A 26468-nucleotide genomic window follows, 5' to 3' on the forward strand; every position below is an offset into this window, starting at 1 on the left:
GTGAGAACTCTTTTGTAAGTTTGCCTTGTCACCCAGAGAAAAAATAGATACTCCCTGTATTGTGGTTTTTATAATACATTTATTTATCATCCGTAGGCTGTATAATTTAGTGATTAAGAGTTCAAACTCTAAAATTGAACTGCCTGTGTTCAAACTATCTTCTTACACTCTGTGTACAAGTTAAATAGCTTTGTGAGGCCTCAGTTTTCTCACTGTAAAAAAAGAAATGCTTAGTAGTCTTTATGTCACAGGGTTTTATTGGAAAGGTCCTTCCTAAATACTTAACACAAAATATTATTATTTTAATTATCACATTTCTTTTTCTCCTCATATCACATTTCTTTGAGAGCAGGGACCGCATCCTAATCCTCTTTGTATTCCCAGGGCCTGCTTTGGTGCTTGGCACATGGTGGGCACTGCATATGTTTGTGGAATGAATGAGACCCAGGCTGATTCAAGTCTGTGTCCTATAGAGTTCACCATCTCACACAGGAGCCAGACAGGTTGTATTAGCCCATGTTTTGTTGCTACAGGCTGTTGTTACCTGAGGTTGAGCAACTTTATAAAGATCAGAGGTTTAGTTCTGGAGGTTCAAGAGGGCATGACACCAGTACTGGCTCAGCTCTGGTAAAGATCTCATGATGGATGGTATCACGTTGTCAGGAGTGCATGTGTAGAAAGAGATCACATAGATAAATAAACAAGAATCTAGACAGTGATTCAGGGATTGGACTTGTTCTTGTAACAACTTGATTTTGCAAAAGCTCAGGAATCCTAGGAGAGCTACATTAATCCCTTCTGAGGTCAGCTTCCCCAGTGATCTCAGGACCTTCCAAGTAGGCCCGCCTCTTAAAGGTCCCACCTCCTCTCCCTTCTCCACACTGGAACCAAGCCTCCAACACATGACCCTTGGGGGACAAGCTCCAACCATAGCAGCTGCCAGCTTTCTATAAGGAGTGCTAGAGTAATTGCTACTCTGGGTGGGTCCCGGCCAGACTGGTTAATAGAGGACTGCTGGTTTGCTCCCTGGAACCTTCCAGAAAGAAAAGAGAGGACAAAACAAAGAGCATAATACAACCACATGTGAATACATTGCACAATCAATCAAGCGATCTCTGTTGGGTTAAATGACCAATCCCAGAGACTCGCAGAGATATTTTTAAAGTAAATCTATTGTGATTACCAGTCAAGGAATCTTAACTTTATGCTGAGTCAGAGTAGAGGTGAGAGAGAAAGAGGAAAACCAGATTAAATATTTAATGACTGCATTTCAAATGATTTTAGTGTCTTATGGTCAGTTGGTTTTGGATGTAAATTCTGGTTGAAGGAGTCAAGCCATGCCTCCACTGTGTATGTACTTTAAAAGTTTCCAAAGCTCATGTTCATGTGTCTTTATAATAATAGATTCCTTTAATTCAAGTAAACTCTGAAGACAGAGGCAACAGTTTCTTCCAAAATGCCTAATGGTGAAATCTGGGTTGGGTTTAATGATCTAAGCCAAGTTTCTGGATAATATGTACAGTGTCTCTGCACATTTTCCTTCTATCCAGGGACATAGTTTTATAATTACTGAAATTAAAACTAAATATTAGATCATACAATGAGCCTTACAATTTACTCTATCCCCAGGCAGGAGCCATCCATCATGAGATCTTTACCAGAGTAGGGACCTTTAGATATTATGCCGTGCAACTAGAAAATGTGGAAAAGTTAGAGTCCTAGACACAAGGGAACTAGAACTTCATTTTGAAATCAGACAAAATTTAATTCTAAAGGAAAATATGTGGGGCATCTCCTAGAACACTTGTTAATGTCATTGGTAGTCAAATGGAGGGGAAAAGTCTCGTGTACAGGTGTTGTGTTCAGTCCATGAGTGGCAACATGAAAGGTTGCCACCTAACTCAAAGTCACTTATGACCTCCCAGGTACAAACAGGACATGAACAGATAGATATTTGAGACTGAAATTTAAAATCCTATTTTCATTTTTCTTAACTATTCAAGAAACATAATTTTTCAAGCTAGGGTTACTTATTCAAAATGGCGATAAATTGGAAATACCTTCTCAGTGCCACTAAATTAAGAATTAATTAAGTATAAACTCTCAGTGGCTGATGTAAATAAACTGACTCAATTAAAATCAGAATGAGTTGTAATATAATTAAGAAAATTAAGAAAATAAAAAATATTATTTTCAGATCATTTTTCAATACATTGAACTTTATAAAAATTTTATAGCTTTGCTTTCTTAGAAATTTCTTATAGTTTCTGTAATATGTTTTCTTTAAAACATCAACCTGGGTTTACTACATTATCTATAAAGCCAATTGGCTTTCTCACCTAAAGCAACCGTGATTGTGCAGAGATCCTGTCACAGTGCTCCCCAGGGGACTAAGCACTCACATCTATGGCACAGTTAGCTGGGGTTATGAGTATAGTCCATGGTGAAGCAAACTGTACCACATGTGTAGGAAGCCCATGACCTTTGTCTTATTTAGCACTATAGCAGATGATCTACAAAAACAAATCAACTCACATACTCATTCATGCATTTACCCTCTCCTACCAGGTCTTCCTGAGGGCCTTCCAAATGCCAAACAAACATAGAAAACTGGATTCACAATCTAGCAGAAGAGGTGAACAAAGCAATTTCAATCCTATTTGGATTATTCTTATTCAATCAATTTAAACAAATCAAAATATATAACTCCTGAACCAAACTCTCAATTTCTTCTTTATAAATGAATTCATCTTTCAGAATTTAACCTGTGTCAGAAATTTCCTTCAAAGGTTGATATTTAGCCTAAAAGCACCATCTCAGAATTATAGTTAATTTACCAATCTACCAAACTCACAATGAATATAATAAGGAAAAGTAGGTAAGGAACAGAAAAAGAAATCCCTAGAGAGTAATTCTTTTCACCAAGAACTTGGCTTGCTGAGCGCAACTAGAAAAGTTAAAACAACTAAAGACCAAAAACAAAAGTCCTTGTGGCTCATGGGGAAATACACATGGAATTTGCATGTGCATATTTATTCATTTGAAAGGCAAAAAAACCCTGGGCCTTCAAGATAGGCCAAGGTCAGATTAAATATCTAACTTCTCTAAGCTATTTCCTCATCTGTAAAATGGAGAGGATCACAGTATGTACTCCACAGGGCGGTTATGAGGATTAAACATGGTACCCACTGTTGTGTGCTTAACAGGGTGCATTTAGTCCTTTCTGGTATTATGATGTTATTATCAGCTAGTATCATGTTTGGTTTATCTTGTTAAGTCACTTTCTGTTTTTCTAAATACTGTAAAATAGTGTTTATCAGCTTTTGAATTGGAATGTCTTAGTCAATTCTAAGTCAAAACTTGCATTCTGAAATACTTAGCTGCACTTGTGATACTATATTAAGGAGGATGAAGTCCATTTCAGAGACTATCTCAGAACCACAACAAAGCACATTCTTCAAGTCAAGCACTTGCTGACTACAGAATGCAGAGCTGTTAGGAGATCTGTCTTAGGATAAAGTAAACACCTGTCTCTGTTTAAGTTCTACCAACTGTTCTTCACACCCATACCCTTATAGAGTTAGTGTGCCTGTGCCATCTCCTATAGGACAGGACTACAAATGTTTGAAGAGCTAGGACTTCACTTTCTCTGTACTACATATTCCTAATGTCTTCAACTATTCCTTCTATGACACAGCTCAAAGAAATCACAATGACTTCTCCTTGTCTCCCAGGTAACTATTTATTGGTTTGTAGCTAGTGGTATTCCCTCTTCCTTATACTTCCAGGGGTGGAGGCTAGGTCTTGGGAGGACTAGGGGGCAACAAATACTTCTTAGTGACTTGTAGTCACTTGCAATGGCCCTGGTCTCCAGAATCTTTCCAAACCCATATCTCTGTAATTACTGTAAGCCCGAGAATCTTGGAATCATGGTTAGATCCCCACCCCTCAATAGGTCAGAGAGCCATCAGCTAATGGAGTTCAAGTCTTAAGAAAATTTTATTTGGATGGACTGAATAGCAATATTCTGGACTTAAGTTACAGGTAGGAATCTATTCAGTTTATTCTTAATCTACATGGATGAGAACTTTCTGAAGATAGTGTCATTCCAAGCATGGAACTATGCTTTAGCCATAATTCACATGACACAGTCAACATTACCATGCAGATTACTAATCCCACAGCCTCCTTACGAGGTTCCCAAGACAAGTTCCTTCCCATTCCAATGGATTCTTAACATTGCTTTCAAAAAACAAAGCTGAATGTGTTCTATCTCTTCTTAAACATTTCTCCCAGCATTCTCAGTTGCTTAGGTGAAACATACACCAATTCCTCAAATTGAGATCAGAAATTCTTGTACCTTCCCACAGCCTGCCTCTCAGAAATCCAGGACCTTGTCCTTGTGCTAGTCTCTGTACAGAAGAATTTACTTCCCCCAATTCCTCTATAAAACTTTAAGTTGAAGAGCTTGATTGAATGTCCCTCTGTGCAGACATTCTCCTTTTCCTTGGCAGAGAAGGTCTCACTTAGTCCTCTGTGATAATATGTTCTATCTTTGTAAGAGCAGTTACCAGTTTAGATGGTGATTTTTATGTCTACACTTCCTTCCCTTATTACATTCTAAGCTCCTGTCGAGTATGAATTGAAAATTTGCATCTTACCTTTATGTACTTAGCACCTACCTGCCACTGTGCCTATCACAAAAAGGTATCAACAAAGGTTTGTTGAATGAATTGAGAAATAGAATGTTTGCTCTGTTTTGGAAAAGAAAGCTGATTTCAGTGAAGTTAAGCTTCATTTTAGAAAAAAAAAATGAATAAAGAAATCAGAATGGCTTCTCCTTGTCTCCCAGATGACTGCTCACTGGTATTGAAGTATATTTTCTTTATCTTCCTGGGTAAAAGGCTAAGATCTTGGGAGGATTAGGAGGCAACACATGCTTTGTGGTGACTTGCTGTTACCTGCAATGGCTCTGTTCTGTGGAGTCGGTCTAAACCCACAGAGAGGTTACAGTGGATTTGTCATAGTTCAGCATATGATTAGAACTTGCCGAATAATAAAATTTATTATTTTAGTAGACCCCTGCAATCTCCATCTTTAAAGCTGAAGAAATAAAAAGTACATGTTTACTCTAGCCAAGCTACTGCACTAGCCAATTGTGGTTCTCTGTGCTCACTTAAAATGATTAAATTTTAAAAAGTAAAAATGCTACATGTATTTCTTTTCTAGTACTTGTTGACCATTACTGTTTTTTTCAATGTAAATAGTTCCTATACCCAGTGTCAAAATATTTTATTTTTATAGGTTTCTAGGTTGCTCTGACCACATAATTAGTTGGTAAATTTTCTTATTTCCATTTAACTGCTTTTCTAATAATAAAAAATTTTTCTTTGAGATTGAAAAGGAACTAAAATAAATCTGACAGTCATATACAGTATCTATTCTGTAAATGCATATTTGGGGTTGTTATAATCCAAGGTATCACAAGTGTTCCTTAACTCAAATATTTGCTATATGTGCAATCTCCCCCAATTTGGCATTTCTTGCAGCTGCTGGAAATCTTTTAGAATCCTACGATGCAGAATTAAAACAGTCTCCAAATGGTGAGAAACCTTGGCTGACAACCAGAATACTGTTCTTAGGTCTCTCTAGAAGTTGTTGATCCCAACTGCAGACACCTCGACATATGTTAGAAATGTTCTGTCCTCATTAGTTCTCTTCTTACAACCGCAAATTCCTTCTTGGATGAGAAGAATGGGTAAGGATTCAGTGTGTCTATGGCTCTTTGGAAATGAACTTGATTAAGAGCTGATCTTTTATTAATAACTGAACCTGAATAAATCTGGTAATGAGTAATATTTCTTATTCCTTTTTTATAGGTAGTGAAAGGCTAAGTAAAGTTTGACCTACCATATGCATGAAATTTATAAACTCTATCATTGAAAAACAAACCAAAAGGGAACATTTCTTTTAAAGAAATCTGTTTGGGAGGATGGGGGAATTGATTAATTTAGATTGGCATTTCTTAACTGGGGTCAATTCTGCCCACAGAAAACATGCGGCAATGTCTGCAGACATTTTGGGTTGTGACAACTGTAAGGTGGTGGTAGCATTTAGTGGGTAGAGAACTCCACAGCCATTTGAACTGATGCTCCCCCATAAATAATGTATTATTTTTCACTGGGTGCTTTCAATAATTTTTTTTATCTTTAGTTTTCAGTTCAATTATAATGTATCTGAGTGTGAACTTTGTTGAGTTTATCTAGTTTGATTTTGATGAGCTTTTTGAAGTGTCTCACTTCAAATGACATGAAGCCTTGCATTGTGACTCAAAGAGCAGAAAAAGGAGAGTAAAGAATATTCCCAATCTTTTTTTTCAATTCCTCATGCTCCAGTCTCCATTTACTTCATGTCATTTGCTAAATTTGGCAAGATTTCTTGCAATCATTTTTCAAATTTTTTAAAAATATTTTTTTAGTTATGCATGGACACAATATCTTTATTTTGTTTATTTATTTGTATGTGGTGCTGAGGATCAAACCCAGGGTCTTTCATGTGCAAGGCGAGTGCTCTACCACTGAGCCACAACCCCGGCCCTCAAATATTTTTTTCTGAACCACAGTCTTTTTCCTCTCCTTCAGAAAAACTGATATAACACAAATGTTAGATTTTTCTGGTATTGTCCTAAATGTCCCCAGCTCTGTCCATTCTTTTCTTTTAGTCTTTTTTTCCTTTCTGTTGTTCAGATTGGATAATCTTTTGTTAACCTACCTTCAAGTTCACTGATTTCTTCCCTCTGTTAGTTTTATTCTGCTATTGAGCCCATCTATTGAGTTTTTAAATGTTCAGTTATTGTATTTTTCAGTTCAAACATTTCCATTTTGTTCCTCTTTATAGCCTCTATTTTCTTTGCTGACACTTTCTTTTCCTTTGTTTCAAAAGTGTTTGCTCTTACTTTTTGGAACATTTTATTATGGATGCTTTAAAAATCTTTGTTAAATAATTGAAATATTTATATAGATTCACAATTTGTATCTGTTTATTGTTTTTCCATCGAGTTGAGGCTTTCCTGGTTCTTCATATCTTGAGTAAATTTTGGGTTGTAGTCTTATATTTTGAATATTATGTTATGAGACTCAGGGTTGTGTTGAAATCACATAGAAAATGTGGCATTTTGTTTTATCAGGAAATTAATCTAGTTGGATTCAGGACACAATTTCTGATCAGTCTTCTGTGGGTTGTGGTTTCAATGTCAGTACTGTGTCCAATGTCTGTGCAGTGCCTATAGATCTTTCCTGCATATTCAATACCCACTGGTCAGTCTGGAACTCAGATAGTAGTCCTATCCTTTAGCTCAGTTCTCAAAGTTCTTGGTAGGTAGATTGTTTACGATCTGACCTGTTCATGTACAGCTTGGGAGTTCAAGAGCTCATGAAGAAATTTATGGAGTAAGTGGCAGCAGATGGAAAGAGAAAATAAAATAACAGGTATTTACTACATCTTCTTGGACCACAGCTCCTCTGATTGGAGAGAAAAGTTCCTCAGAGAGTTTTAGGTGCTTGTGGGCCCCCACTGTTGTCACTACTGCCACTGCTGTTGCCATTGTGAGATGTCTGGGGACTGGAGCATGAAGAATTGAAAAAAAAAAAAAAGATTGGGAATATTCTTTACTCTCCCTTTTCTGCTCTTTGAGTCACAATGCAAGGCTTCTCCGAGAGTTGCCTATGTTCATGTCTGATGTCTGCTTTCAGGTTGCCAACTGCCTTGCCTCTAGGCTGAAGGATAATGAAGGGGTGCAAAAATGGGAAACCTACAGCTGATTTTGTGGGATTTAAAAATCTGGTTTTCTTCCCTAATTCATGCACCATTTAATTTTTAGAGTTTTCAAACTGCTATTGCAGACATTGTGTTCAGGTTTCATAGATGCACTTGGGGGGAAAGACATAGTGAACTATGCAGACTCCATTTACCCAGAATCTGTGCTTGTCTTAGGATGCCTCAGTTGCCTTTCATGCAGTTGCCTTTTATGTAGTCTTGCTTCTCATTTAGCAAGCTAACTAGGACTTGTTTATATTTTGGTCTCAGGGTTCCAAAAGCATCAAGAAAAGGCAAGCAATTTTCAAAAAAATCTGCTTGCTTCATAATTACTATCATCATGTTGGCCACATCAAGATATATAGCCAAGCCAAAAGTCAATGTAGATGAGGGCTACTTAAGAGATGGGGGAAGAGAGGATCACTGGGGTTCATTTTGAACAGATCTACCATAACAAGTATATATTCAAAATACTATGGCATATATTTAAGATTATTCAACTGCTTTCAAATATGAATAACAACTTGATTGTACAGAGAAGGTTAGGATTATAAGCTTGTCCTTCAGTTGCTTTTGTAGGTTTGGGTCCATTCCTTTCTTTTTTTTAATTTTTTTTTTTTTTTTTTTAGTTTTAGATTGTCACACTGTCTTTATTTTTAATGTGGTACTGAGTATAGAACCCAGGATCTCATGTGTTTGAGGCAAGTGCTCTACCTCCAAGCTACAACCCCAGCCCGGGTCCATTCCTTTCTGATGTTTAACATTATATATAAGACCTAATCCGTGTTCTTTTTGGGAAAGAGCATATGTTTATTTGATGCTTGTAGAATTCCAAGCTTGAAGCTCAAAAGTACTGAGATATATTTATGTGTTTTCTCCAGTACGTTTTTATGAAACTCATAATCTATTTTCAGACTGTTTGTATTTTCTCAAGTGGGAAATTTTTCTTCTATTACATTTAAAAAATTTGTAATCCTCAGTCTCTCCAAGGGGTTGTTCAGAATCTTCTCTACTTTTTGCAAATCTTATGCTCCCCATGGTCTACTCTCCTCTTGCTCATCAGATGGTAACACTTCCAATGTCACAAAAAAACTGGAACAGAACATCCCACAGTACCCTGCTACCTCACCTGCAAAACCACCTGCAGCATCACCAGCTCTCATTTCTTCTCTCCTAACAGAGTCTCTTGCCAAACGCTAATCCTTCTGCCTGCCCTTTGGATACCATTATTTGACACTTTTATAGAGTCTTGGATCAATCAATTATTCCTATTCTCTTCTAGCCCTTGGAGCTCTCCCTTCTTATGATTCCTTCCCTCCAACATTTTAAATTCGTTCTGTTCTCACATCTTAAAACCCCACCTCCCGAAAAACACCAAAACCCCAAAAATTACCACAAAGAAATTTCTTTTGATCCTGTGTCTTTCAAATATTTCTCATTATTTCTCTTCTTTACAGGCAAATTTCTAGATGATACTATCCACAATTTCTTGCTCACCCTTTTCTGACTACTCAACCAATACTGTTCTGCTTAGATTGCTCTAGTCAAGGTTTTCAATGGCCTTTGTGGCTACAATCACAGAACATGCCTCAGTCCTTGTCAACCTGACCATTCTTCCTCGACATAATTTCTTTGCTGATCTTCCCAGGTATTTCACGCTCCTGGGTTTCTTCCTACTTCTTTGGTTGCCCCTTCTCTGTCACTTTGTAGAATACTTTTCTTCTTCTTACCCTTTAATTCCTGGTTCCTCCTAGAGCTTTTCTTATTCTTCCCTTCTCACCCCATAGGTTCTCCCTGGTTACCTCAAGTACTTCCAAGACTTAATTGATAGCCACATATTAAAGATTCCCAACTCTCTAGGTTTGATCTCTCCTGAAGTTTTTAGTCTTCTTATGGGAATTTTACCTAGTTAGGCACAGGCACATTGCCAAACTACCATATTATTTTCTCTACCATCACTTTCCATCATAGTCTCTGTGCCCCAAACCTCCTCCTCCCATGTATGTTCTATCATCCTGACAGCTACAAAATCCTAGATGTCTCCTTTGTTACCTCTTCTTCCCTTCTCCTCTCTCACTCCAGCCAATCAATTACTAGACTCTACAGATTCTGTCTCCAACACACTGCTCAAAATCTGTATGTACTTCTATCTCTACTGCCACACCCAGTGGGAAACGTCCTCCTCTACCATCTGGATTCATCTGAACAGCTTCAAAGTCAGTATCTAAAGACTGTAATCATATCACTTTTCAATGCACTCTGTATACTCCAAGAACATTAAAAGTTGATCATCTCACCACCACATTTACCTGTGAATGCTTTCCTACTACTCTTAGGATAGATTCAAACTGTGCAACAGGATCTTTAATCTCTGTTCCTTCTTACTTCTCCAGTTAGTCTCTTGCCATGTTCTCTCTCTCATTCTTTCAATCACTCATAAGAACATCCCATTTCCTCTTAAAATCTGAGTTCTCTAATGCATCTGGTTCTTCACACATGTTGTTTCATCCTGGGACAGTTTTCAACTCCTTTGTTTCTCTGGCCACATCCAGCTAACTCTTAATAATCTATTGAAGTTTCAATTTCCTGACCCCCAAGTCCTAAGTACCAAGGGGCTTCTCTACCATATATGTGAACAATTAACATGCTGCTCAGAAATTAAGATTTTAATTGAATGTCTGAGATGAAGAAAACTATAATAAGTATTTATTAATAAATGAATAAATAAACTATAGCATATTTTACAGGAATTATGATTCTTCTGTTTTATTCATACTCATCATTATAAATATGTACCTAATGCAAGATTTTGTCATAAGAACCAAATAGGAGGTAGAGCTTGACTTTGAGAGATAGTTCCTGATTAGTTTTTATGCAGAAAGGGTCTTCAAATATCTCAGTGAATTGATGAAAAAGGATCTGAATAATCCTAAGAGAAACTTGCAGTTGGGAGAGTTATGTGAGAGTCTGTGCCAAGCAAACCTTACTGTAAGTTTGACAGTGCCTACGGATGCTCAAAGGTAACTACAGTGTTCCTGACCAGGGTTCCAGGGCTACCACTCCATACAAAAACAGAGAGGATATTTCAGTGATGGATCTCATCAATCCTTCTAGCTGACCCTTGCCTCTGAAGGTGGATTACTGCTAGGGCCACCAATACCACATCTTGCTGAATTGTCCTGAAATTTCTGTTACACATATGTCACTCATCTCTGGTAAAACTAATATAGATGGAAATATTTACTTACTAGTTATTCATTAAAGAAGTAGTTATGTGCCAACTATATGCCAGTCATTGTTTCAGTGAACAACATAAGTTCCTTGCCTCGGGAACTTATGTTGAAACTGAGAGGTAACAGAAAGTGAGCAAATAATTAAGTAAATATATAATTAAGTAAAATACATAGAAAGGAATAAGTGATATTGGGAAAAATAAAGCTGTGGAAGGAGGGTGTAGACTTCACGCTGAGTGAGGTGGGAAACTTTAGAGGGTTTCAGCTTAGGAGTCAAGAGAGCTTCTTGAAGTTGAAAGGATCATCCTTTTTTTTTTTAATTGTATCTCATTAATCATTCCACAGATAATTTGAGAGTTAAGGTCGTTTGAGCCCAAATACAAGCTCCTGTCTTGTTCAGAAGTCCCTCATTTCATCTCTTCTCATTTAAATCATCCTAATACTGGAAATTCAAAGTCTATTTTTCAGCTGGACCTGGAAAATAGGCCAATTCTTCATTAATAAAAGGCATTTGGGAATGATTTACTTACTGTATATAGTTTTTCCATTTCTTTACATTAAACACTGCAGACCCAATTTTTTTCTTTAAGCCTTTAGTTTATAATAGGTAATTGTTTTATTGTGTATCTTATTATATAATCTGTTTATATACAAAAATCAAAGTTACAGACAAGCAAACAGAAGAAAATTAAAGCAGAGATATCCGTTTAAAATAATTTGAACTTCTAGTCTTTGTTTTTGTTTTTGTTAAAAATAAGTTTCCAGGTGCCTTTTTAACAACTATTCTCAATGTAATTATGAGCTCAGCTACTAACATTAGAGCATTGGTACAAATGTATCATAATGTAAGACAAAATGATCAATCTCACTGACATGAAATTTATTATTGTTTTAACAAATTTTTAAGGAGTCACATATATCATCTGCTTCATGTCCTGCTTATAAGTGTTTGATAAAGCTTCTGAACAGATTGTCAATGTTTTTTTATAGCAACTCATCTGCTAAATTTGTAGCCAGGCCAATCATGCATGTCCTATTGTTACTAAGTAATAAAGGCAAGAATATAAATACCAGAACAGCAGCATCAACCATTGAACACTTACTATGGGCCTGACAATCTCATATGCAATTTATAAAAACACATTAAAAATGTTTTCTGAAATAATTCACAAAATTATAACATTATAAGAAATAAAAGTTTGGTTTTAATTTATTTCTAGAAAAACAAGCTAGCCATATGGTGATAAAACTCAAGAGAACAAGTTAGTGGTGTTAGCTTGAGCTATTCTTACTTATTTATCCAGGTCCTATCAATAATTAAGCTGTCCCCTGAGGCTACCAGAGTACCATTTAATTCTTCTGCTACAGTGCACTAAAATGCTTTGAAAAAGTTCCTCTTGTTATATTATTTACCACTGTTGCATAAGCATACTGAATCACATCTGGTTGTTCTCTCTAATAAAATAGTCCATTTATTTTTCAGGGATTATATTACTAGTTGGTAAATCACAGCCATGACCATCATTACTCTGAAAAGGTAAAAGCAAAGAATTGCTTTAAGACATGAAATGCTAAGGCCACACTTTGACCCAACCATTCTATCCCCAGGAATGTAGCATAAGAAAAATATCACTGATGTGTGAGACATTTAAATGTCCAATAATAAGGAAATAACATGGGGCCATGCAGAGAGTAGAACACTATGCAGGCATGAAGTATCCTGTTCTAAAAAATTATTTCCAGACATGAGAAAAGTTAATGAGACTTTACATGGAAAGGCAGATTTCTAAGATATATGAAATGATCTCAATTTTGTAAAATATATATGTATGTTTTTTATATTATCCATATATACGTGTATACATATAAACATTGAAAAAAACAGACCAAAATATTAATAGTAAATAGTGTTGATATGGGTAATTATCATTCTTTTTCTGTGTTTTTTAGTGTTTTCTAAATTTCTACACTGAGGGGCTGGGGTTGTGGCTCAAGCGGTAGCCCGCTCTCCTGGCATGCGTGCGGCCAGGGTTTGATCCTCAGCACCACATACAAACAAAGATGTGTGTCCGCCGAAAACTAAAAAATAAATATTAATATTCTCTCTCTCTCTCTAATAAAATAAAATAAAATAAAATAAAATAAAATAAATTTCTACACTGAATATATATTTTTATATTCTACAATGAATATATATTTTACATTAAAAAAGAAACTCTTTCTATGGACATACAGATGGATAATTTTCAATGTTTTAAACTTTATGTACTTTTTTTTTCAATACAGGTCAGAGTCTTAGAGATCTGTAGTAGAATAGTATCTTTTATTAACTTCAACTAAAGCATCTGTTTATATATTAACTTATTTAAATGGTCTATTTGAAAGAAGAGCTTTATCCCTATAACATATCTTTCTTTTTTCATATTGAGGTATTTAAATAGAATATGGCTGACTTTAATAAAAATAAAAACTGTTTATGAATTTTACTAGTTATCTTTCTTTTTAAGTTAATCCACAGAATCATCAATACCAAAAGTGGGTTAATTTAAGTCTTATGAATCTAAATCTGCTAATCTACGCATTTATACCAGAGGAGGGTAATTCTCAGTGGCTTGGGGCCAGTCTCTGCTGCTTTGAGACCCTGTCTATAATGAAGATGACAGACACATTTTTCTGTCTAATCCTAGGAATAGCTTTGTTCAGGATTTTCATAAGAAATAAACAGGGCCCAAAACCCCAGTGTCCTGTTTCTCAGAAGCTGCTGACCGTACACATGGAGTGACATCTCCAATTATGACCAAAGAAATGCCAACAAAGTTCACATTAGTTATGAATTATCTAAAATATGGGCAAAGAGAAGAATATATACTAGCCAGCCTGGCTCTGCAAATCACATCCCCAAACATTTTACTTCTTTATCCTTAAAATGTGGATTAAATAATACCTGTTTGGGGGCTAGGATTGTGGCTCAGCAGTAGAGCGCTCGCCTAGCACATCCAAGGCCCTGGGTTCAATCCTCAGCACCACATAAAAATAAAATAAAGATATTGTGTCCAACTACAACTAAATAATAATAATAATAATAATAATAATAATAATACCTGTTCATTGGGCAGCTATGAGGATGTGTAAGCTAGTATGAGAAAAAGTCAGACCTTGGCACACAGCTCAATATCAGCAAGTGGTGCTTACAGATGCTGCTGTTGTTGGAAGATTAAAAAAAAAAAGAACTATACTTGCACATGTAATTTATGCAAAACAGCTAAAAGTACATCAATAATTTGAGAATCATTCATGGAAAATGACAGCCTTCAAGATAATTTAAAACACAGGGATAAATCTGACATATTCAAATGGCACAATTGTATGGTGTTCCCTCTAAATCACATACCTCTATTAACATTCTTAAAATTGGTAAGTAATATCTAGTGACTAGGTGTTTAAATAGAATGGTTACTGCGATCTGGCTGTAGCCTGCCCTGCAACTGTGACTGCTGACATTAATTACATTTTTATGTGTAGCATATGAATTGCACATTTTCTGGCTCTAGCACCAAACCAGATGTAGAACATTCTCTTTCAGTATGAGTAATGGAAAGAAGAATCAGTATCTCGTGACTTGGGGAGGCAGGGCTGGCGAACAGGGTGATGGGCACATCATCAGCCCTTGTTCTTTGGGGAAAGAGTGGGGTTTGATAATGAAACAAACCCTTATGTACAAGAAGCCCTGGAATTCTGACCTGTATGTAAAATGATAAAGCAGTGCTTAAGAGAGTAAAGGCAGAGTCCTCTCCTATCCATATCTGATTATCCATATCTGAATGAGGGTCTGGAATTGAGTAACTCATTTTGTTGAATATATGAAGCAATCAATGTAGACTCAAAGGTAGGATTTTCAGTGTGGAAAGGCTATAGGGGATATGAAAGGCAAGGATTGCTGACCAACTCAAGCATTCATTTGGCTAATCACTACTATTGAAATTTGAGGACAAAAAGTTTAATTCAGCTATAAGCAAAGATGTTATGTACTTCATAACAAGTGATAGATGATGATCTGAAAGTGTACATCACAAAGCTGCCTCATACAGTCTCCTTAGAATGAGAACACATTTTTAATGTGAGATTAATGGATAATCTCAAATTGCATAATTATTACAGGTATCTGGAATTAATTATTACAATATCAATGATAATAAAGATACTAGTTACTTAGGACTTATTAAGTCTAGACACTGGGCTAAGTTGCTTTCCATGTATGACTCATGAATCCTCCATACTACTACTGGGGAATAGCTTTTTATACCTACTCTACAGATGAGGCTTATGAGGTTTACAAATACTCTCAAGTTCACATAACTACTAATGGTGGCAAAGTCAAGATTTACACCCCAAATATCTGATTTCAGAGTATAAAAGCTGAATCACTGTTATTCTGACCAACACACTTTAAAGGTCTAAGTCTAAAATAATCAAACATTTGATTGATTTTTGCTTTTTAAAATGGTTCCCTTTTTCAACCTGTTGAAAACTTTCTGTCAAGCTAGGGCAACTATGTCTGTAATCAGATCTGATGTGATTAAGACTTAAATCTTTAAGCTGTTTCCTGCCACTATGTATGCAATTAGGTATTTTTACAAGTGTCTTCTTGATAATTACATGCATTTGGACACAAGAATATCACTGGAATTAACCTGGTCCAAACTTCTTATTTGACAGAATAGTCTGAGAAAAAGAATTCTGTTATTGACTAAACTGAGTAAGATGTAGCTGTTTAACAGGTCAAAACTCTCAAGAACACAGAATTATCTAAATCTCCAAATAGACATGGGAATAGTTTTGGAAAAAAAGTGTCAGAATCCTCTCCCAAGAAAACAAGCCTTATGTCCCCAAGGACTACATAGGGGTTGTAAAAATCACATCAGACCAACTCTGATGATTTCTTCCCATTTTCAAAGAAAATAGTACTCTAATCTAGAACTATAACAATGGAAGATGTGTTTTATAAAGGAAAATTGGTGATTTAAAAAGAATAAGCAGACAATACTAGTGTTACTTTCTAATATAAAGGAACATGAAATTCGTTTGGACTTGAACAATGTAGATTTTGGCTTTCTTTGCATTCAGATGACAAATGTGTTCTAGGTTAATCAGTCTTTCTCCTTAATAACCTCTGGCTTTCTTTTTGCTTCTGCCTCTTGTTCTTCCAACAAGATGGAAAGGTGAGGTGTGCAGTCTGCTTGTTGACGTGAGGAAGGTAGAAATTGGCATCTGTAATTGTAATGAGCATTGCTTTTTCAGCTGGTCATCAATGGATAAGTGAGAGAATCAGTTGCTCTCTCCACTAAATGATAAAGTGATCAGGAATCCACTGTAAATTCTTTGAGTCTCAGAAAATCTGGACATGAGAATGCTAGATAGCAAAAAAACAGACATGTCTGTCTGTCTGTCTCCTTTCTGTAATTACTGTGCATTACCTGGATCCCTCTTCAAGAGCCAGGAATTCATTACCCCCAAATTCTGGGAATACTGGTTCTGAAACTCACAGCTGATCCCTCTCTGGGAATTGTCTTTGGGAAGTTACCCTCTACCAAAGGGAGCTAGCCCACCCCAAGATTGTGTATCCCTTCCCAAGAGCAGTTCAAATCCAATGCCTCCAAAACAAAGGCTGGCTATGAGACAACTCCAAAGGCTATCCTGCCCCCGAGCTCTATAGGTTCAGCTTCTTCCTCTGTCCAGGCTTGCCTTTTCCCTCCCTTCAAGAGTAGAGAACATTCTCTTCAATCTTGTGAATTATCTCTCAAGAGTTCAAAGCAAGTGAGCAGAAGAGAGGGAATTCAAGTCCAAATCCATTTGACTCTCATTCTCAGATTCTATCAATGTTACCAATCTCTTGACTTTGACTCTCAAATTCTTACATCTTAGCAAGACACATACAATCCCTCCTCATTTGACCATCTTTTCTGGTCTCATAAGCCATCACCCACTCCCATACAACCCCTGGCCCAATCATATCAAACTTCCCCAGAATATATGCTGTCACTTCCCTGGGAGAGCCTTTTGTCCTTGTCTGCTTGATGAATGCTTGCTTCTCCTAGAAGCCTCACTTCAAGTGTTCCCTCTTGCATGAAGCATTTCCTGATCCCTTGATAAAGCTGAGATCCCTAGCCTTAGGCTCCCACAGTGGGTTGTGCATCTCTGGAGTGTGGTAATCCTTAATTATTATAATGAACTTCTAACAGGCAGGGACGTGTCTTTTATTTTTAAAATTTTAATATTTATTTATTTTTTTTAGTTTTCGGCAGACACAACATCTTTGTTTGTATGTGGTGCTGAGGATCGAACCCGGGCCGCACGCATGCCAGGCAAGCGCACTACCTCTTGAGCCACATCCCCAGCCCAGGGACGTGTCTCTTAACTCTGGTTTACCAGGCATTTAAAAAATGTTTTGTTAAATGGATAAATGAACTCTATTGAGGAGCTGGTCCTTTAGGTCCTGCCAGCACCTTCAAGACTAGAAAGCATCTTTTAATATCATTCAGATTTGGATCAACTGCAACATCCTTGAAGATGAGGACTGTTTTTCTCCATCTCTATACCCTTTCTGACACCTAACATCCCAATCTCCTGCTCATGGGAGAGACTCAAGAACACCTGCTGAACCAAAGGGGGTCTCAGCAGAAAGGGCCAATGAACAAGAAAATTACTTCACTTTTCCAGCTCAGTTTAAACTCCTTTTTATAATCGCCATTACCTAAGATACTATGATATTTCTCTTCCTGTTCTCTTCTTAATTAATATGCTCCTCAGTTCCAATTTTTAAAAATTCTCCTTTGTTTGAAACATTTTTTCCCCATTAAATAGAGCACATGATAACTTAGGGCTTGCTAAATTCCATTTCTAGGTCAGAAATCAAATCTAATGTGGATACATCAGACAAGACTAAGAAGATTTCCATCTGGCCTGCTTAACACTACGTCTTTGTTTTAAAGGGCCTCTTTGAAACATAAATATATCATTAATCTACAGAGTGGCTCCCCCTGCCCCATTTTCTTTCTGAAACTCATAATTACTTACTGAAGAGTAAATACAGGTATAAATATTGACACTGAATACTATTAATACAAAGCTGAGAGGGATGGGGAGGCTCTTGTCCTACAAATATAAAAAGCCAAGGACCAGTCTTACTGGGCAAGTAGCTGCAGTCTCTTTACAGGAAATGGTCCAGTTTTGTTATTGTTGTCAACAAAAATGTCCAAACAACCAAAAAATTGCCAAGAGTTGGCTGAGGCTAGCAACGATGACAAAGAGCCTTCAAGTCTGCTTTCTTTCTTCTTCTTCTTTTTTTAATGGATTTGGGAAAGAGGAAGTTCTCTGGCGAGTAAGGAACTGAATTTTCTGTGCCCTGTGGAATTTTTTTCTCATTGCTTTCTCACAGCCCCTGCTGCTGGTATGGTGGGAATAAGAAAAAATTGTGATAACATTTTTCCAAGAGAGCAGCACATGGGGTAATCTTGTTCTTCACAAGTCTGATCATGTGTGAGCCTAAGACAGAATCAGAGGTTTTTCTTTTCTCATCTTATTTTTCTTAAGCTCAGACAGTTCCTAAAGACAGAAGTGTAATTTGCAAGTACATCTTTTTCAAAATTGTGTTCACGTTGTTCAGGTCATAGATCCAGTAATTTGCTGAATATAACTATATTTAGTATCTAATACCATATACATACCATACATGCATTATACACACACACACACACACACATATACACATAAACTATGTCTCCTCAAGGTTAACTTTTTATTCTGTGTCTTTAAAATATTCACTCCTTTAATTTTTTCCAGACACTGTTCTCACTCCTGGTTTGAGACAAGGCAGTTATCAGAAAGCATGCTGTGGGAGGATTTACTGGGTGTACCTTTTTAAACATCCTGGTGGAATCCTCACTTATCTGCATGAACCGCATAATCACATTGTTCAGATAGATGTCACTCAAGGTTGCGTGGTCTTTGCTTTCTCTCCTTACTTGGTTCAGGAGCAAATACCAGCAGTTGACTGGAGACAATAGGTTTTGGTCTTTCCTGAGAGGTGAAGAAAGACAGAGTTACTATCAGTTTCAGAGTTGCCCCAATCAGTTGAGTGATGTCACTCTGGCAAACTAAGGAGACACAAAAGATCAGGATTCTGCTCTGAGTGTTTCTTAGACCAGGACACTCAGCCCACTGAACAGTCTTTCATCCTGCACATAGCATAGAGCCAGCAATTAGTTTGCCAGGCGTGGGAGGAAAACCTTGACCATGAACACCAGTGAAATCCTGCACTCCTGACCAGGTCTGCAGGACCCCACCATACACAGTGCTCAGGCAGCCCTTCAGCTTTAAATACACCATTGAAGAAGGCAATTTATGTTTACATAAAAATCTATTGACTACTATGCCTTAGATAGAGTGTGGTTTGCCACAGCACAAAGTCTGCTTTGAATGTTCCGTCTGCTCTTGGAAAATAAATTTGGTTAGTCACTCTTTCCACAGAACATGAACTTGAAGGTTATTTATTAATCCCCTGATATATAACCTTTAGCCTCCCAAACAGGGTTCCCGGGGAATCAGAGCTCTATGGCACTGTCTTGAAACTCATGAACAGAACCAAGAACTTTGCAAGCTCATGACTTCACACAAATCCTATTGAAACCCATTAAACTTTTTCAAATTTGTAACTGCTTCTTGTTTTATTCTGGATAATAAATCCAAAAGTGACAATAAACCACTAAGGAGATGTTTTTAAGAAATTTCAAAGAAAAACTCCAAACAAAAACATAAACAACTGGGATGGTACTGCTTAAAATAAAAAGGTAAAGCACAATTTTTGCTTTTTTGTTTTTTCACTTTAAAAACAAACTGTAAAATGGCAACGTGGCACAGAGTGTTTATCCTAACTTGGGGATACACATGCCATTTAATTGGATGTGTTATTTTATTATTTATGATCATTTATGACCCTAAACATTAACAAAGTTGGGGAAAAAATGATTATGTCAGGTGTTTGTGTCACTAAGTCTCTTAGGCTCTGGATTTAATACTGCATCAAGTCTAAACCCTCACCAGAAGAAAAAAGCAGAAATAGGCTTGGGGAAGAGATGAATCAGGCACTTGTCAGGTCTTGGCACTTGCACCTCAAGAGCAGCCCCTCCCTTTCCCTGTGGCACACTGAGAATTATGACCCCCACCTGGGAAACTCCCATTTATTTTCAAAGCCATCAGGGAAGGAACAGTGGCTCTATGGCAGGTAACTGGAGCCACTCTATTGACATTCCCTATCTACCCAGCCACATAAGTCAATGTTACCTTCTTTACATCAACATGTATGTGTATCATCTATTTTAAAGTACTTCATAAATTCACTGAGGATGTTTCAAACTTTTTTTTGTATCTTCAGTGTTCTGCCCCATGGTGAGCATTAAATCAGTATTATTCATAACAACACATTATTGTTGCCATATTATTACTATTAGTAATAACGGGGAAGTACTGGGGAATGATATCATCCTATATCCATGTTCTGATATACCACAAAGAATCATATATATATAATGCCTGTAATCCTAGTGGCTCAGGAGACTGAGGTAGGAGGGTTGCAAGTTCAAAGCCAGCCTCAGCAATTGTTGAGGCCCTAAGCAACTTAGTAAGACCTGTCTCAAAATAAAATATAAAAAGGGCTGGGGATGTGGCCCAGTGATTAAGTGCCCCTGGGTTCAGTACCTGCTAACAAATAATGATAATAATAATGACAATAACAACAGCAACAGAAGGGAGATCAGTAAGTAGAGTAAGCCAATTCGGGGAGGGAGAACAAAGGTAGTGGGGAATGAGGTTGATCGAATTATGTAATGTGCATGCGCAAATATGGCTTACTGAATCCCAATATTATGTATAATTTTAATGCACCAATAAAAAATAATAAGAATGGAAGGTATCATTTACTAAGTGAGAAGCAGTATACAGGTCAAGATCACAGACTCTGTAGCAATGCTCTCTAGGTGCTTACTCCATCTACCATTTACTAGCAAAGTAGTTTGGGGCAAATGATTTCAACCTCTCTGTGCTTCAATTAATTTTGTAGAATGGGTAAAATAATAATATCATCTCATAAGATTATTATGCGGATACCTGAGTTAATATATGCTTTTAAATGCTTACAATAATGCCTCAGGCACATAGTTAGTGCTATATAAAGTTAGCTATGATTATCTAGGGCTGCTCTAAAGAGTTGACATTAATTCCACTTAATCCTTACCACTACCATTTAAGGCAGAGATTCTTTGTATCCTTTCTGTCAATGAGAGAATTGAAGCTTAGCAAGGCACTGTGATTTGATAAAGACCAAAGCTAGTGTCAAAGTGAGCCTTTGTGTTCAGGGAGGCCGATCCAAGCCTTGGTCTTTTCTGTTATGCAGTGGAAACTTCAGGACAAGGATTGTTCTGCACAATAAACATCCCCAAACTGAATAAGAGCAGACTCCAGAGTCCAGCTTCAATGAATGGTAACATTTCTGTGCTAAAGATAACAGCATTTTTTTTTTTTTTTGCAAAGGGAAAAAGAAATGCTGCATGCACATCCCATGTCAGCTATCAACCATATCAAGGACTTTGCCATGTTTCTCACTTAATGGTCATAAAATCTCATTTTACATATTAGGAAAGCAAGCCTCAGAAAGGGTATGTCACTTAAGCAAAGCTGCCCAGTGGAGCCATTATTCCAACCCAGGTCTGACTGACAATTTAATAAAGCCTGTCTTTGAGATTTTCTTAATTGTAGTTTAACCTTTCCACAGATTAATTATCTATTTCATTTTTTGTCCCATATTCAATAATAAACTTGATCAAGTCAAAGAAAATTTTAAGCTGCTTATCTTTTGAAGCAAACTCTCAAACAAAACCTGGAGAAACAAAAAAGTGACATCAGATTCACTAAGGGCCAGATTATGGAGCATGAGCCCATCCATATTTTCAGCTCACAATCAATTACTAAGTACAAAAACACACAAAAAAAGACACTCAGATGTATTTGTTGAATGGTGAGTGGGCAGTCTAATTTGCAATTGCTTTTAAAAAGGAACAGTTGCTATCCATGTGAATATAGTACTGGCTCTAGTCTCCTCTTTGTGGCCTCAGTGTCTGCCAGTGCATTAGACATTTGGTCACCCTGGGAATCATCATGAAGATATATTTCTATGCTGGACCCAAACTAGAGGCTAAACTCATCCATAAAAGAAGAAAGAAGAGTGAAAAAGAAAGAACAAAAAAAGATATTCCTTATCCAGAATAGAAAGCTATTTGCCTCTGCAAACGTACCCCACCCTACTTTTTATGAAGGATCTCAGGACAGGGAGGGGTATACAATGGCACTGCAAACCCAATGGTGAAGAAAAAGGCCTGGTGCCCAGCGGCCCAGCCTGAGCAGACAGCTCTCCTTGTCCCTCTGTGCAGGGGGGCAGATGGTTTATGCCCAGGTGGGATTAAAGGGTGGTACCACTGCCACTTAGGTCTTCCCTTCCCTCTTCCTTTGTCAGGCCCTAAAAATTTCCCTTGCTTTCCCATGGGGACAGCTGTACAATGAAAAAGATGCCGATTATATTTTAACCAGCATTCCCAGCAGTTTTGTGGCAGAAGTGTTTTCCAGATTATCTGTATTTCCAGAAATGAAAGTCTATGTTGCCTTTTTACTATCTCCCGAACAAGGTCCATTTATCTCTGCCCATGGGGTGCCTGGCTCTTGCCCTTACAGGGAGAGGCCCCTTGTGTTCCTTCTCCCTCTGTCTTCTTCCAGTCCATTATTCTACCTTTGGTCTTTGTCATCATTTTAAAATGCAGGTGAGGGCGGGTCCCATTTTTTACTTAAAACTCTCCAAAGGCTTCTCATGACCTCAGAATAAAATCAAAACTGCCCAGGAAGATGGTAAGAATTCCACAATCAGCCCCAATGTATGCCTGTAGCCACTCTGTTCACCCCTCACTACTCCTTCTGCTGTGGTCCCTTACCCATGAAGCTCCCCTGGCCTGAAGTCCTCCTCAGCTCCCCTTTACTGGCCAACTAGTCCTTCAGGCCTCCACTGAGATAAGGCTTCTTCCGGGACCTTCCCCCACCTCCACCATAGAGTGGATCTCAGGCTACCTGTCTATGGTGTCCTGTGCTTCCCCTGATGGAGCACTCATACCCTCTACTGGAGCTGTGGGCCTTCTCTGTCTCCAGGATTTCAATTATAAAGTAAAATTCATTAATAGAATAACCTGCATGTGTTTGTTAAATTAATGCTAAGGTTTAGTTACGTTCACTTACACATTTTGCTAAAAGCTTTTTTTTTTTTTGTACTGGGGATTGACTTAACAGTCCAGTTACATCCCCAGCCGTTATTATTTTTTATTTTGAGTTAGGGTCTTGTTGAGTTGCTGAAGCTGGCTTTGAACTTGTGATCCTCCTGCCTCAGCCTCCTGAGCTGTTGGGATTACAGTTGTGAGCTACCTCGACTGCTAGGCTCTTGTTTAAATCGGTTTCAACTGCAATGATCACAAACATGTTGGGTGGGTAAGGTGGGGAGTGCTAAACAAACCCTTATTGCTTCATTTCATATAAAATCATTACAGAAATCTTAAGGTCTTTGCTTGAAAAGCAGTTATTTCAAATTTGCCCTTTCAAATATCTACCTGTGACTGATTTTAACTACTAGTTTCCTGTAATCAAGAATTTTACTGCCAGGTGTGGTGGTGTATGCTTGTAATCCAGCTACTCAGGAGGCTGAGATGGAAGGATCATGAGTCAAGGCCAGCCTTGTAACATGTGAAACCCCATCTCAAAAAATAAAAAAAGAACCCAAAGAAACAAAATAAGAATTTTACAAACACTTTTTTTTTGTCTTCTTATATATAAACTTATCCATAAATATATGTGTATTGGAGGCTGGGCACAGTAGCACATGCCTATAATCCCAGCCTTTGGGAGGCTGAGGCAGGAGGATCATTTGATTTTAGGATCATTTGAGGTCAGCCTGGGAAATTTAAGGAGACCTATCTGAAAAATAAACTTATAAAAAAGGTCTGAGATTTAGCTCAGTGACAGAGCTCTTGCCTAGCATGCCTGGGCCCTGGTACTGAAAAAAATAAATATATAATATACACACATAACACACATATTATTATAAAGGTTTTAGCAAAATGATTATGAGTGAACATAATATGAATATGTTAAATATGTATGTATGGAAACAGAATAACTTTAAGAGAATACCATTATTTTAAAATATGATAAATTGATGTCCAGGACCTATAAATGCAAAGGGTTGCTTTTATTTATAGGGATGTGTCTACCAATATCTTCTCAGATAAAAATAAAAAAGTCTTAAACCAATAGGATTTGTTTAAAAGGCTGGATATCATCTTGAAAAGGTGCATTTGAGTCAAGTCTCTCTTACTTGTACTGCTGGTGATCCTTGGTGCTTCTCGTTTTTGCCATGAACCTTTCAGCCAACTTCTCCAGGTTCCTAGAGTATTCGGTCTCAATTTCGGCTTTTTTCCGGAAGAAATCTTGCAGGTCCTGGAGGAGCTGAACTCGCATCTCTGTTTGCTGCTCCAGGCATTTTTGTTGTTCTACCAGTTGAGCTCGGATTTCTATGAAAAGAAGAGAAGCGACTGGATGATTTCATGAAAATTATTGAGGTGTGCTGGTATGGACAAGGTACAAGGATTGAATCCTGTTGTATATTTAGGTGTGTGCTCCACCTCTATTAGAGTGCTATGTCCAGGTCGGTTCCTTAAATAAAATGTCTGCTGATCCTTTAAAAGTATGAGATGAGACTTAGGAAAGAATGTAGTAAATTAGAATAGAAATGTGGGTCACATCTGTAATGCCACAAACACGCATGGGGTCATGAGGGGGAATAATTAAAGCAGATAACTATTCATAGGAGATAACATAGGACATCTTTGGTAGCTGAATACACTGTAATTTTTTCAGCAGCATTTTACCTCAACTACTTTGAGTTCAAATAGCAAAGAAATCGACATCATTCCTTCAAGATTTTTGAGCAACTACAAGATTTTTGGCACACACAGAGGCTGGCATCTGGTGCATCAACTTCTCATTTGTAAAACCCATAGCTTCGGGGATTAGTGGAATGCTGTGCCTAAACATAACTTCTTTCTATATCTAAATAATCCATTCATAATGGGGTACCCTCAGATTCTACTTTATCATTCTGTTCATAACTTCAAGGCCTATTCACTTGGCCTTCAGTTTTTTTACACATCGTTCAAACTAGCACCCTTATCAGCACATAAAAATATGAAAGAATCCTTTGACAATTTTCATATATTAGGAACAGGAAGGTTTAGTCATTTAGTTATTTTGAAAAAGCATAAAAGCAAAAATGTGGCATGCAAAAATATCTGTAAATGACTGTTACAAAGAAATGTGTGTTTTGGAAAGGGAGATACAGTAACTATAACCACTGACTTGTTTTTTTGTTCTGAGATCCAGGGCTAACCCCAAAGAAAGAATATATACTGCAAAACTTCTTTATCACATCTTCCCCAGGGTCAATGCGCGTTCCCTGTAAGAGGGCATGGAATCTAATTTGGTGGAGTTAGTAGAAATCAATGCCCAAATAATACTTCTTCAATTTCTTCCCTATTATCCTTCTTCAATGGAGAAGGACTGAGCTGACTATACATATTCATGAAGCCTATACATCCTAATCAAATCCATGATAGCTGGTGATCAAGTTCTGAGTGGAAGAGATGGTCAGGAAATTTGCTGATTTTTAACAACAGTTCATTGTAATGCAGGATTTGCTATTCTACTAGTAGGAACTAGCATCACCTTCCACTTTTACACATAGTACACTAAAATTTAATGAGATTAAACACTTTAAGAATTTTAGTTAGTAAGTAGTTCCCCCAGGACCTCCAACCTTGATCTCTGAGTTTGACTAAACAAATGCTTTCTGCCCTCCTTCCATCCATGCCATGATCTGAAGCAGTTGTACTGTGCCTGGCTTATGTCCCGGTAAAGAAGACATGAAATCGCACCCTCGATAACATTATGCTCCAGGCGGCGTTCTTGTGGGGGACCAAGACAGGGAAGTATTTCCCATTTTTCTCTTGGTTTCTCCATGTCAGATTGAGGGATACTCTTACTAACCTTGCAGAAGTGTGTGGACACCAGTGTCAACACCTTATCATTGGCTTTTAACTACCATGAATTGCATCTGGTTTTCAGTCAATCAAAGTAAGTATTTTCCAATACAGTATTATGATCAGCACATCTGCCAAACTCTTTCTCCCAAAAATACAGAGCTATTTTTGTTTCATAAAGGAAAAAAAGGGGGGGGGGGTATGGGGTATTTCTGCATTCTAGGTAATTCCAGTAAAGTCT

At 37.4% G+C, this 26468-nt stretch overlaps 1 protein-coding gene across 3 annotated transcripts in view; it reads right to left on the reverse strand.

Annotated features, from left to right (window-relative positions):
* The window catches only part of Srgap1 (SLIT-ROBO Rho GTPase activating protein 1), a 283699-nt gene that overhangs the window by 128643 nt on the left and 128588 nt on the right, over positions 1-26468 (reverse strand). For all 3 annotated transcript variants that reach the window (XR_007348677.1, XM_048805875.1, XM_048805869.1), the window contains exons 2-3: positions 24508-24703; positions 18962-19124 (exon numbers count right to left, since the gene is read on the reverse strand). Coding sequence is in view for 2 of the 3 variants with exons in the window: in XM_048805875.1 (XP_048661832.1) it covers positions 18962-19124; positions 24508-24703 (359 nt within the window). In the remaining variant the exon portion in view is untranslated. The remainder of the gene's footprint in view (positions 1-18961; positions 19125-24507; positions 24704-26468) is intronic.

Source organism: Marmota marmota, unplaced genomic scaffold (assembly GCF_001458135.2).
Source record: "Marmota marmota marmota unplaced genomic scaffold, marMar, whole genome shotgun sequence".
In the NCBI taxonomy this organism is placed as follows: Eukaryota; Metazoa; Chordata; class Mammalia; order Rodentia; family Sciuridae; genus Marmota; species Marmota marmota.